The following is a 14679-nucleotide window of genomic DNA, read 5'->3' as shown; positions in this document are numbered from 1 at the left end:
TGCAGTTGTAATCCCACCCAACCTCAGTAGAAAAAAAGCCTGCTTGCAATTACCCTATCTATACTCCTCATAATTTTGTGTGCCTTTATTAAATCTCTTCTCAATCTTCTACATTCTAAGGAATAAGTCCTAAATTATTCAATCTTTTTATATAACCCAGGTCCTCCAGTCCTGGCAACATCCTTGTAAATTTTCTCATTTTAGAGGCCACTAACATATCTGCCTTTCCTACCAACCCTGGCAGGGCATTCCACACACCCGCCCCTCGAAGTTCAAAATACATTTATTATTGAAATGTGTATACCCTATACAATCTTGTGATTCATCTCTTTACAGGCAGCCACAAAACAAGAGAACACCCAAGAGAACCCATAAACACTGACAAACACCCATTGGAGGGGGGGGGGGGGGAGGAAGGGGTTAGAAGAGAGAGAGGGAGAAAAGAAACTGTGCAGACAATAAAAGTAAGCAAATAGCATTTAAAATGAAAGAAATCCTGCAGGCTTGAAGCTTGGAACAGGGCCACAGCCTCAGTGCAGCAAAGAATGGAGTAAATGTCGTGCAGCAGCAATCAGAACTGGGCCGACCCTCGCCTCTGGTCCCAACTCTCTGCCTTTACAATCCTTCTGGCTCGGTGTTTAAATCATCTGAATGGTGGGTCATTCCTTGCTCTAGGACTCGGGCCCTGTCGCTTCGATACGCTCTGGGCCCGGACTTCACCACCACATTTTGGGCCGTACCTGACCTTTCCAAATTGGCTCAGCACTTAGATTGATCAAACCTTGCTCTCAGTTTAGGCGGACAGGCCCTGATCCGCCTCTCCTTCACTCTGATTTGCCCGCACTGACTTTGCCTTGAATATGTCCCGCCCTCACCTCTCTGTGTATACAAAATATCCCTCTTACATCACTCCTATATCTTCCAACGATCATCTTAAAATTATGCTCCCTTATGTTAGCCATTTCTGTCTTGGGAAAAAGTCTGGCTCTCTACTCAATATTGGCCTCTTATCCTTGATAACGATTCTTGACTATGCAACCTAATAAAAGTCCGTGTGATTTTAAATAGAATTTATTTAATCTCCTTTCAAGTGCATGGAAATTGTCCCAGTAACTAATGTTTTTACTGTTTACACTGTTTCCTGGTGTCATCCAAGTGGATATATGGTGTCTGTAACATCACTTGTATTATGGGATGCCCAAGCCATTATTTATTACTTCTGTGTTGACAATCTTAAAAACTCATTATGGGTTTGTTATTGGAAGTGACTGCCTGTCCTCCTGTTTACTTTGAATGTTGAAGTTTTCACCTGAAGATTAATTGACTTGGTTTGTGGATTATTGTGACAAGTACAGAATTCGGTATATTATTGAGACCCCAGTCTTCCTCTTCACTGGACGCCTGCATTCGAGTAACCCACCAACTGGATTTAGTAGGCATAAAATGTTTTATTCCATAAGATTAACCAGCTTGTTAGCTTCATGGCTACGTTTGCAGTTAATTAGCAACATTTTAATTCCAAACTTTTGAAAAAAATCTAAATACAAATTCTCAAACGACTGTAGTTAGTTTTGAACATGGATTAATGAACACTGAGCTGAACCGAATATGCCTGGACTCTTTCAATTTTGAGTTTTGTATCATGTGCTTTTTGCACGTTTTTTTTATTGCCGTTTGCCTGATTTGATTTTTTTTTTGCCCGTGGGGGCAGGGAGAGATGGGGCTGATGCTTTTCTTTAAATGGCTTCCATGGTTTTCTTTGTTTCCTGGCTGCCCGTGGGAAAGAGAAATCTCAAGGTTGTATACTGAATACATAATTTGATAACTGTACTTGGATCTTTGATCTTCAACATTATAATACCACACCTTTGGATTTCAGAGCAAACCACTTTGCTATTCTACCCCTGCAACTGCAGTGTTTTTTTCTCTCCTCTGCTTCTAAAAGTCTGAGTTATTGAGTAATACAGTACAGAAACAGGCCATTTGGCCCAACTCATTTATGCTGTCTACTGTTCCCCATTTGCTTACGTTTGTCCCATATCCCTCTTAACCGGGAGTTCCCAGACTTTTTTCTTTGCCATGGACCCTTACCTTTAACCTAGAAGTTTGTGGACCCCAGGGAGGGAACCCCTACTCTAAACCTTGCCTGTCTATATGCTTACCAAAATGTTGTGAAGTACACTACAGAATTCAAGACAAAGATCAGATAACTAATTAGATTAGTAATAGTTTTATTTTATTTAGTATTGGCTACACACAGTTAAAGGTTTCTGTGTACTTAGTGGTCACTTTAGTAGTGTACAGTACAGTAGTAGGTACAGTACCTAATAAAGCGGAACTCGGTATGGACTTCTGCTGCTGTAGCGCACCAAATTCAAGGTTCGACAAGTTGTTTGTTCAGAGATGCTCTTCTGCACACCACTGTTGTAAAGCAGATATCTGAGTTACTGTCACCTTCCTGTCAGCCTAGAGTCATAGAATCATAAAAAAGTACAGCATAGAAACAGGCCCTTTGGTCCATCTAGTCCATGCCAAATCATTTAAACTCTCTACTCCCATCGACCTGTACCTTGAACCAGTCTGGCCACTCTCCTCTGACTTCTCTCATTAAAAAGATATTTTTTGTCCACAGAACTGCCATTCACAGGATGTTTTATTTTGTTTTTCACACCATTATCTGTAAATTGCTTGAAAATCACAGGAGATCAATAGCTTCTGTGATACTCAAACCACTGCTTTTTAATTTCCATTTTTGCACTACTGATTTAATTTAACTATTATATTATAAGTAGTGCAAAAATAGAAATAAAAAAGTAGCGAGGCTAATGGGTTAATGTCCATTCAGAAATATATATATTTAGTGTAATTTGGTTTTTCATGTATTGCAATGCACTGTTGCCATAGCCACATAACAACAAAGTTCAAGATATTTGCCCCTGATATTAAATCTGATTCTGATTAACGAGCATGTGGACAGGTATACCTAATAAAGTGGCTACTGTGTGTAGATGATATCCAGGATGTTGGAATTTATGTTTATTGAATTGCTTTCATTATTCTGGCTGGTGATAAAACTGTGCCAGTTCATCATCACTTTCCTTGAGGCAACTTTCCAAACAAAACAAGAAACTGACAGGCCATTAGTTTAAGACAGTCGCCTAATGTAAACAGTATAAAGACTTTGGTGCTCCAGATGCGTCTGGATCTCCAGTGGTGTGACCCCTCATAAATTTGGGGACTGCTTCGTCGAGCACCTCCGCTCCATCTGCCAAAAGGGGAACCTCCCAGTGGCCAAACTTTTTAATTCTGATTCCCATTCCTGTTTCATCTTGTCCCAAGATGAGAACACCCTCAGGGTGGAGGAGCAACACCGTAAATTTCGTCTGGGTAGCCCCCCCACCTGATGGCATGAATATTGATTTCTCCTTCTGGTAAACGTTTTTCCTCCCCATCCCCTCTTCTATTCCCCACTCTGGCCTTTTACCTCTTTTCACCTACCTATCACCTCCTCTAGGTCTTCTCCTTCTTCCCTTTCTCCCATGGTCCACTCCCCTCTCCAATCAGATTCCTTCTTCTTCAGCCCTTCACCTTTCGCACCCACCAGGCTTCATCTATCACCTTCTAGCTAGCCTCCATTCCAACTGCCCACCTCTTTACTCTTGTCTCCCCCCTTCCTTTTCAGTCCTGAAAGAGGGTATTGACCTGAAGTATTGACTGTTTATTCATTTCCATGGATGTTGTCAGACCTGCTGAGTTCCTCCAGCATTTTGTGTGTGGTGCTTTCGAGACTTCCTCATGTTTGATATAAAGATTTGTACAGGAAGTCAGTGGGGAGCCTAGCATTCCACAAGACAAAATGGTTTATTTCTGAATGCAAGATGCATCTGGATGTCCAGATAGGACAAAGCCAGCATAGTTTCTTTAAGGGAAAATCTCATGCCCGAGTAACCTGTTGGAATTCTTTGAGGAGATTACAAGTAGGGTGGATAAAGGGGATGCAATAGATGTTGTATTTTTGGATTTCAGAAAGCTTTTGGCAAGGTGCCATGCGTGAAGCTGCTTATCAAGTTAAGAGCCCATGGTATTACAGGAAAGTTACTCGCATCGTTAGAGCATTGGCTTATTGGTAGGAGGCAGTGAGTGGGAATAAAAGGATCTTTTACTGGTTGACTGCCAGTGACTGGTGGTGTTCTGCAGGGGTGGTTGTTGTGGTTGCTTTTTATGCTGTATATCGATGATTTAGAAGACAGAATAGATGCTTTTGTTGCCAGATTTTCAGATGATATGAAGATTGGTGGAGGGGCAGGTAACGTTGAAGAAACAAGAAGGCTGCAGAGGAACTTAGACAGATTAGGAGAATGGGCAAGAAAGTGGCAAATGAAATGCGGTGTTGGAAGATGCACGGTCATGCACTTTGGTAGAAGAAATAAATGTACAGACTATTTTATAAACGGGGTGAAAATCCAAAAATCTGAGATGCAAGGGGACATGGGAGTCCTTGTGCAGAACACACTAAAGGTTGAGTTGGTGGTGAGGAAGGCAAATGCAATGTTAGTATTCATTTCAAGAGGTCTAGAATGTAAGAGCAGGGATGTGTTGCTGAGGGTTTATAAAGGCACTGGTGAGGCCTCACCTTGAATATTGAGAACAGTTTTGGGCTCCTTATCTGAGAAAAGATGTGCTGGTACTGAAGAGGGTTCAGAGGAGGTTCACAAGGATGATTCCGGGAATGAAAGGGTTATCATATTAGGAACATTTGATAGCTCTGGGCCTGTACCTGCTCGAATTTAGAAGGATGAGGGAGGATCTCATTGAAACCTTTCAAATGTTGAAAGACCTAGACAGAGGAGATGTGGAAAGGATGTCTCCCATGGTAGGGAGTCTAGGACACGAGATCACAGCCTCAAAATAGAAGGTCATCCATTTAAAACAGAGATGCAGAGAAATTTCTTAAGTCAGAGGATGGTGAATTTGTGGAATTTATTACCACAGTCAACTGTGGTGGCCAGGTCGTTGGGTATATTTAAGACGGAGAGTGATAAGTTCTTAATTGGCCACGGCATGAAATTTGTCGGGGAGAAGGCCAGGGAGTGGGGCCAAGGAGAGGATTAAAAATTCGTTCGGCCATGATTGAATGGTGGAACGAACTTGATGGGGCAAATGGCCTTATTCTGCTCTTATGTGCTAATTATCTTATGATCATGGCTACTTTGAGGTTTTTAAAAATACATGTGAGTAAGTTTTGCAGTAATGAGAGTAATAACATCAGAACCCAAGCTGCAAATTTCTAATAAATCTACTGCCTCCATTTGGCTTTATTGTCCATTCACCATCTGTAGGAACGCAAGGGTCCAAAACCAAGAGTAGAACATGTTGTGTTGATTGTAGAAGGGTAATTGTTGCTTTAAGACGACTGCCTCTTGAAGTCTAATGTTGAGACGCTGACTGTTCTCTGAATTGTTTGAAAAAAGCTTTCAGTGTCAGACTGTGGGAAACCTTGAATCAAACAATCAGAATTAGGGTTTCGGCACTGACATATGTTGTGAAATTTGTTGTTTTGTGACAGCAGTAGAATGCAAGACAAAAAAAAATTACTATAGCAATAGCAGGGTTGTGTTCATGGCCCGTTCAGAAATCTGATGGTGCAGAGCAAGAGGTTGTTCTTAAAACAATGAATGTGGGTCTTCAGGCTCCTGTACCTCCTCCCTGATTGTCGTAACACTCAGAGGGCATGTTCTGGATGGCCAGGCTCGCTTACTGAGGCACTGCCTCTTGAAGATTTCCTTGATGGTGAGAGAGGTTGTGCCCATGATGGAACTGGCTTGCGATCCTGTGCACTTGAGACTCCACACCAGGCTGAAATGCAACCAGGCAGAATACTGTCTAATGTACATCTGTAGAGTTTGTTCAGGACTTCACAATGTGGTCAGACAGGGAACCTAGAGTCACTTCAGAATGCTAAAGATAAGTAGGCAGGTTAGTTGAAGACCTGTAGGAAGAGTCTTAGAGTTTTACCTCCAAAAGGAACTGACAGCAGAGTACAGACATGAATGAGGAGATATTCTTCTGAAGTTATGCCTCTGCCTGACTGCCTTTTCTTCCATCACACAATCAATAACAGAAGAGACTTAACTTGTCAAGTGCTTGCAGAGTTGAGTCTCCCTGAAGAATAGCTAATCACCAGTTGCAGTGTTTAGTTTTGGCCAGAATGCATTGATGTGATACATAGTCAGCTGGTGCTGAAGCTTATGTGTATAAATGAAAGAAGCATGTGATTTTACACTTTAAAATGCATCAAGAAGTACAAATAACATTTCCTTTCTTCGACAGAATTATGGTTTAAAATATTGGGTGATTTACCACTTAACATTTTTAATAAACAATCAACTTTACGAATGGTAAAGAGTAACCCCTTTTTACTCACCCGCCTGCTGGGGAGGTGAAGATCCTTAAATGGGTTGACCATTCCAACCTAACTAATAGGATGCTGAGTCCCATCACTGAGCCCCACCTGCCCGTGTTTAACTGGGCTTGGATTCAGACGCTCGTTCTTGTTGATGCTCACAACCAAGTATCCAGTGGTGCGAATTAATGAGGGCACATGTCAGTAAGTATCAGCTGGTTGTATGGTTCCGCTCAATTAGCAGAGCTTCCTGACCACCTTTGACAAGAGGCAGAACTGAGCATTATGTTACAGACCTTGAAGCTTTAATAAGGTTTCTAAATATCCCCAATATTGATAGATAGAAATAAAAAATATTGAGGTAGTGTTCATGGGTTCAATGTCTGTTCAGAAATCAGATGGCAGAGGGGAAGAAGCTTTTCCTGAATTATTGAATGTGTGCCTTCAGGCTTTTGTACCTCTGAATGCCTGATTGAAAAGTACATAAAGGCCAAGCATTGGGAGGACACACCACAATCAACAGTGCACCGACGATCTTTCCTTGCATGGTGGCAAAATGTTTACAAGTAAATTGCCAAAATAGGAGAACAACTCAACCCAACCATTATTAAGGATCCCCACGACCTGGGACATACCCTCTCCTTATTACTGCCATCAGGGAGGAGGTACAGGAGCCTGAAGACCCACATTCAATGATGCAGAAGCAGTTTTTTCTCCTCTGGACACAATTTCTGAATGGCCCATGATCTGAATGGCACTACGCCATTGTTGCTTTTATCTTATGCTATTTATTTATTTTATAATTTATTCTATCTTTGCAATGTACTGATGTCACAAAGCAACAAGTTTCAGTGATAATAAATCTGATTCTGATCAGATCTCTTGCACCTTGTAACTATGCCATGCTCCCTTTGTAAAATAATTAACTGATTTCAGTAATTCTCATCCATAAGGAAAACAGGCAAATTTAGTTTGGGATTCTGTTGTTTTTTAACGGGCTGGGTTACTCTTGGCCGAGCTCACTGACTTCTCTTTGAAATTTTCGCTCTGCTTGCCTAGCTGAGCTCAAGACAGATCCTGTGAAATAGAATTGTTTGCAAGTGATGCCTGAGCCTCAGAATGTGGAACTTAAGGCTTCACCTCAGCACCAACCTTTAGAGAGTTTATGCTCTCAAAGACCCTCTCAATTGGTTCTAAACGTCTCTGACAATTACAGGCATTAAAAAACAGTTCAATTGAATTATTAAAAGGTGACTAAGCCAAAACTTAAGAATAATTGAAGACGCGTTTAATTGGTGTCAATTATCAAAATTAATTAGAGTGTCATTATTTCTGTGCTAAGGTGGGATTTGGGATGGTGGTGAATATTGATAGCTTGGGTTGAGGCGTTTGATGTTGTGGTGTTTGCTGAGCTTGGCAATTAGCTTGCAGATGTTTCATCACCAGTCGAGGTGACATCCTCAGTGTGCATTTGTTTGTGTTCCTCTCTCGGAGGGTTCATGTTTACATAGGCCCCTGTACACTTGCCTTGATCCCGATTGGCTAACCCTTCAGTTAACCTTTGACTTTTATTGGCTTGCACTTCCTTGGCTCTTCAGGGTTCATAGATGGTGCCTATTTGATATGTTTGTTTATGGAGTTAAAAGAAGAGAATTGCGCTTCTAAAAATTCTTGTGCCTGCCTTGTGTTTGCCTGCGCCAGAACCTCCATAATGTCCCAGTTAAAGTGGAGTCCTTCTTGGTCTTTGCATACTCAGATCAGTGACAGTGGATCATATCTCTGTACTGCCAGTTTGAGTTCCCGTAAGAGAGCTGAGAGTTTACGTCGTGTCTCGCTGATGTAGTTCTGGTTGTAGTCTCCACAGATGATCTTGTACACCACATTGCTTTTGTCATTTGTCTTTACTGGTACCTTGGTTCTCGAGGCAAGCTTCCTTTAAGTTGCCTTTGTTAAAATTAGAATCATTGAGTAAAACAGCACAGAAACAGGCCCTTCGGCCCAACTTGTGCATGCCAGCCCAGGTGTCACCTAAGAAATAAATGAGAATATCTGCCTGAAATATTTCTCCCTACAGTGCTAGTGAAATTAATATTCTAACACAATTTCATAAAATATTTTAGTATGTGTCCATTATAATATCACTGTGTACCATAATGAACTTGTGTGATAATTAACTATCACGATATGATTATATAGTAATTCCCTTGGTATATGAAGAAAGATGCAATGGTCCTGTCATGGGATATCTTCTCCCACCAATTCTCCAGGATACACTTTACAGAGCAGCAGAAAAGTTGAGTTGTTTAAGATTAAATTAATTTAATTTAATTATATTTTCAATGCAACAATAAACAAAAACTGGTTAAATTAGGATCTTGTTCTTACATAACTTGATTTCTGATCATTATGTCACTAATCATCTACATGCCTCTCTTTTAATTCAAATCATCTGACATTTTTAATGTGTTTACCATTATGGTAACTAGTAGATTCCCATTTTGATACATGGATTAAATAAATGAAACTTCATTTTGATCAAAAAGCAACATTGAATATTAAGTAAGTGCTGGAGGTTCTGCAGATAGTGGAATTCCTGAGCAACATGCACAAAATGCTGGAGGAACTCAGCAAGTTAGGCAACATCTATGGAGGGAATGAATTGGTGACGTTTCAAGCTGAGAACCTCAGCCCAAAACGTTGACTGTTCATTCCTCTCCATGGAGGCTGCCTGACCTGTTGAGATCAAAGGATTCAAAGGACAGGTATTATCAAAGTATGCATAAATTATACAACCTTGAAATTCTACTGCTTCCAAGCAGCCACAAAGCAACAAACCTGAAAGAACTAAATTTAAACAGAAGACCAGTAACCAATGCACAGAGAAAGAGGAAAAGGAAACCCAAATTGTTCAAACAATGAAAGCAAGCAACAGCATTCCGAACTGAATTGAGTTCATAGATCTGAATCCTGGAGCAGCCGGAGTAGGCCCACAGCCTCAGTCTCGGTTCATCATATAATGTGGCAAATTGAGTTCCTTGAACGTTGAGTAAACTGCTTCCATTTTGTCAAGGGATAGATGCTTTGATTTCATTCTCTATCTCTGATAAAACTAAAATGGACAGCATTATTTCTCACTGTCCCTAGATCTAATTCCATAATGTTCAAATCTGTATTTGGGTTGTATACCTTTCCATCCTGATGTCAGTTCTTACTGTTAACAATTATGAGTCATTCTTGCAAATGCTAGACGTCTGCACTTTTATTAATTTACTTTGCTTTCCGGCAGGCTATTCCCAAAGATCCGAGTGTCCAGGATGGTTATGTTCTGCTGCTTGTTCTGGTCTCCGTCTTCATTGGTGGGACCTTAGTCCTTCTCTCCGGCATCCTGATTATCTGCAGGAGATGCTGTGAAACTGATCGGAGATATTCAAGGTAAGACATACTTTGAATGTCTCAGTGAGATTCCATTTACTTATCGAAGTTGTAAGACTTCAGTTGTATATTTTCGTAATGGTTATGTCTTCAGGAAGTTCTGCCGATGAAATTATGATGCACATACCTGATTAGTATTACTGTGTGGTATTAAATGTGTATCACCTACTGGTCTACTCATGGGCTTCTCTGAGGATTGCCACTTTGTCGTGGTAAAGAGGCTTGAGATCCCAAGAGTGATGCCATCTGGAGCTTAGCTCCTTGTAGAGTCACTCAAGGTGGGAAGATCGAGGGGGGAGGTTCCAGACAAGCAGCGATCAAACCAACACTTCAGCAGTGGAGCTGGCAGAAGGTGATGGCACATCACCATGGCAGTGAAGGTGGAAGAAGGCTGCAGCAGTGAAGGGCCACCAGTCGTCTTGCATTCCATGCCACTGGACCCTGACCCCAATCTCTCATGGACCATGTGGTGGCTGCCTGTGCATCACCCTCTCCATGTTAAACAAAGTCATGTACAGGAGTTCTCCATTAAGGGAGCAACGCCTTGAGAGAACATCATACTTGATTTGTGTGATCGCATTATTACTACTCACAGGATTTCAGGCAAAGTCTTTCCACTTGCAGAAAATAATACTCTGATTACAAGCTATCTGGATGATTCAGATGCAAAGGCCTTGTTTGTATTCTGTGTCATTTAGGCAAAGTTAGAGTCACGGGGTAAAAAAGCAAGGAAACAGGCTCTTCAGCCCAACTCACCCTTGCCAGCCCAGAATTAAATGAAAAATTATTTATTATTTTGAGATAAGCTCTTCAAGCCGTACTGCCCAACAAACCCCAATTTAACCTTGTCCTAATCATGGGGCAATTTACAATGATCTATTAGCTGGTACGCCTTTGGACTGTGGGAGGAAACCGGAACACCTGCAGAAAATCCATGAATTCCGCTGTGAGGACGTACAGACTCCTTACGGAGGATGCCAGGATTGAACTCCAAACTCCGATGTCCAGAGCTGCAATAATGTTGTGCTAACCTCTACACTGCCATGGTACCTGTTCTTATTTAGTGATATTGTATAGTAGATTCTTCTTTTACGTAATTGTTCAAATTGGGTTGTGTTGGGGTGCAGCACTATACTGAGCTTATAACCTGAACCAGCAGTTGTGGCGCAGTCTCCTTGCACTGTTAGTGGAAGGACCTGTAGGCTGGCAGTAGGAATCCAAATGAATCTTTGCAGTAGAAGTTTGCTTCCAAGTGGAAGCAAGACCGCTGCACCAAGCTGTCCGTAATTCAGCATTAGCTTTGCTGTTGTTGTTCGGTGAGTATTACAGACGAGCTACGTTGGAGCCGGAATGCATGGCAACACTCGCAGGCTACACTCCAGCCCGTCTCGGCAGCCACGGTAGTGTAGCGGTTAGCGCAACGCTGTTGAAACTTGGTGTTGGAGTTCAGGGTTTAATCCTGGTGTCCTCTGTAACAAGTCTGTACATTCTCTCTGTGGAATGCGTGAGTTTTCTCCAGGTGCTCCAGTTTCCTCTCTCAGTTATTTATTCTCTCTTATTTATTCATTTACTGTATTTGCTCAGTTTGCCTGTTGTTGTTTGTGTGTAGATTTTCATTCTGTTGTATTATTTTTGTTCTGTGAATGCCTGCAAGAAAATGAATCCCATAAGATTATAAGACATATGTTATGTCAATCAAAAGATCAATCAAAAGACTAATCAAAAGAAAAACAAAGGAGCACAGGGACATGTTTTATCTATCTTGTTCTTACTTTAATGAGGCACTCACATATGATGTGGTGGCATAATGACGTATACCATTCACTTACTTTTACATGTAACCTGTAATGACTTGTCTAAGTAACAAAGGATGTTTGATCAAACAATATTTCTGCAGCATTACTCATGTATTACTGAAATATTAAATACACAACAACACAGGAGCAGAATTAGGCCATTCAGCCTATTTTTATTTATTTATTGAGATACACACCATCCAGCAATCCTCAATTTAATCCCAGCCTAATCACAGAACAATTTGTAATGATCAATTAACCTACCAACCAGTACATCTTTGGACTGTGAGAGGACACCAGAGCACTGTTGTAAACACACATAGTCACAGGGAGAACATACAAAGTCCTTACAGGCATCAGTGGCATATATGGTTACATATGCATACTTGGTTAATAAAATTTACTTCGAACTTGAATTTCATCCATGTAGCAGCCCAAGTACCTTTTTGAACATTGTTGATGTATCTGCCTCAACCAGTTCCTGTGATAGCTCACTCCGTATACTGACCACCCTCTGGGTGAAGACATTGCCCCCCCAGGTTGCTATTCATTCTCTCCCCTCTCATCTTAAGCCTCCGCAATAGTTCTTGATGCTGCGATCCTGGGGGAGAAAGCTGTGTATATTCATTCTGTCTATACCACTTGTGATTTTATACACCTGTGTAAAATACCCCATCATTCCATCTAATGAAAACATGTCCCAGCCTGTTCAACCTCTCTCCGTAACTCCATCCTTCAAGTCATGGCCACATCCTCATAAATCTCCTCTGTACTCTTTCCAGCTTAATGGTGTTTTTTATATAGAGGGGTGTCCAAAACCGATCTCAATATTCCAAATGCATCCTCGCTAATGTATATACACACAGTGTCCTGACTGAAGAAAGCCAGCATGGCAGAAGTCACCTTCTCTATCCTGCCTATCGGTGATAGCACTGTCAGAGAACCATGTGCTTGTACTCCATGGTTCCTCTGTTCTACAGCATTCTGCAAGGACCTACTATTCACTGTGAAACTCCTGCCTTTATATATCTTCCCAAAATTCAAAACCTTGCACTTATCTGGATTAAATCTTCAGTGAGACAGTAACTGAGCTAAGCTGGAATGATGTAAATAACAAGAGAAATTTCATGGATATGGATGTAATGATAAATAGCACATATATGTGCACCATAAGGAAACAGATACACACTCAGTGGCCACTTTATTAGCACAACCATCGAGCTGCTTGTTAATGCAAATATCTAATCAGCCAATCATTTGGCACCAACTCAATGCATAAAAACATGTAGACATGGTCAAGAAATTCAATTGCTGTTCAGGCCAAATATGAGAATGGGGATGAAATGTGATCTACAAGGGACTTTGATTTTGGAATGATTGTTGGTGCCAGATGGGGTGGTTTGAGTATCTCAGAAACTGCTGATCTCCTGGGATTTTTGCCTACAACAGTCTCTAGAGTTTACAGAGAATGGTGTGAAAAGACAAAAAAAAACATCCAATAAGTGGCAGTTCTGTGAGCAAAAACATCTTGTTCATGAGAGAGGTCAGAGGGAATGGCCAGACTAGTTCAAGCTGAAGGGAAGGTGACAGCAACTCATGTAACCATGCATTACAACAGTGGTGTGCAGGCAAGCATCTCTGAATGCACAACAGGTTGAACATTGAAGTGGACGGCCTACAGCAGCAGAAGACCACAAACATACACCCAGTGGCCACTACGTTCGGTAGCAACAGAGTGTATATTGAGTTCTTGTCATGTCTATGAACCATTCCGTTCTTTAATACCTTTTACTTGTGTAATTCCCTGGTTACGAATTTTACTGCTAATGCTGTAAGGTATTTCATTTAGTAGCTTGTAGAAGCAGTGATTCCTGCTGCTCGCATGTTTGGGTTTTCGGCTAAAGATACAGGGCTATGATGTTCAACTTAGAAGTGTCGTGTCAGCCAGTTAGGATGGTGGAATTGGGAGAAGGTTCTAGAAAAAGCTGGACTAATAGAAAACCTACTGCATAATACAGGCCCTTAGGCCCATAATACTGTGCCGAACATATACTTAATTGGATCACATGCCTCCTTACGTTCTCATTAAGCCTTGCATGGGGTACCTTATCAAATCCCTTGCTCAAATCCATATACACTACATCTACTGCTCTACCTTCATCAAAGTGTTTAATCACTCCTAGAGATTTGTGACTAACACTGGTGGACTTTGTGGGGTTTTTTGTGCGGAGCTGTGGAGAGGGCAGGAGGAAAGGTGGCTGAGGACGTTGGGGGAAGCATCCTGCTGCACAGGTGCCTTGTGCAGATGAATGGCTCCGAGGGGGAAGGGCCAATACTCCTGAGAGAAAGAGCCTGCTTGTTTGAGGTTGATGTTCGGTGAAGTTCAGAATATGGAATGTGCTTTCACACAGACTGTGGGTCCAGCGCGTGAGTAAAACGACAACTTCAAGATGAGCTTCAACAGTTGGGCCATTCTTTTGTCTTCCCTTTTCCATAGTGACTGTTTGATAAAGCTGACATTTGTAAATATACTTCCTGTATAATTTCATGCAGTGTTAGATTTGTTATTTCTTGCCAACTGACAGTTGTGTTTGGGCAGTATTTATGCAGTGTTTGCTCAAATCGAGGTTTCTTTAATTGGAACATCACAGCGTTCTTGTTTGGTTGAATGCCAAATCACACCGACCTTAGACGCCTATTGTTTATGAAAGGTAGCCTTCTCACCGCCGAACCCCGTGACTGTTAGCAGGGCCAGCTGATTTTCAATACAAGCCCAGTGAGGGGGCTGCGCTTGCTATATTCTTGAAAAGCATTTTGGTGCATTTTTTGGGTGCTACATCAATGAAAGTTACTTCTTTTCTCACTGAGATTGCCATCTCTCTGTGAGTGGCAAGTTTAACACCGAAGCTGAAATAATTGAATAATTATTTTAACAGCGACAAAATATTTTGCTGAATTGGTCTTGAAAGCACCAAATGGATTGATTAAGAATTCGAGTAAAGATGTTGATTTGTTTGAATTGAGTTTCTCCATTAAGTACTTTTAAAA

At 41.3% G+C, this 14679-nt stretch overlaps 1 protein-coding gene across 2 annotated transcripts in view; it reads left to right on the top strand.

Annotated features, from left to right (window-relative positions):
* Positions 1–14679, top strand: part of cbarpb (CACN subunit beta associated regulatory protein b) — a 207697-nt gene that overhangs the window by 17736 nt on the left and 175282 nt on the right. For both annotated transcript variants that reach the window (XM_059991141.1, XM_059991142.1), the window contains exon 3: positions 9690–9835. In XM_059991141.1, the coding sequence (XP_059847124.1) occupies positions 9690–9835 (146 nt within the window). The remainder of the gene's footprint in view (positions 1–9689; positions 9836–14679) is intronic.

Source organism: Hypanus sabinus, chromosome 16, assembly GCF_030144855.1.
Source record: "Hypanus sabinus isolate sHypSab1 chromosome 16, sHypSab1.hap1, whole genome shotgun sequence".
Classification (NCBI taxonomy): Eukaryota; Metazoa; Chordata; class Chondrichthyes; order Myliobatiformes; family Dasyatidae; genus Hypanus; species Hypanus sabinus.
The sequence above is the reverse complement of the archived record's forward strand: the minus strand, read 5'-3'. Positions and strand labels throughout refer to the sequence as shown.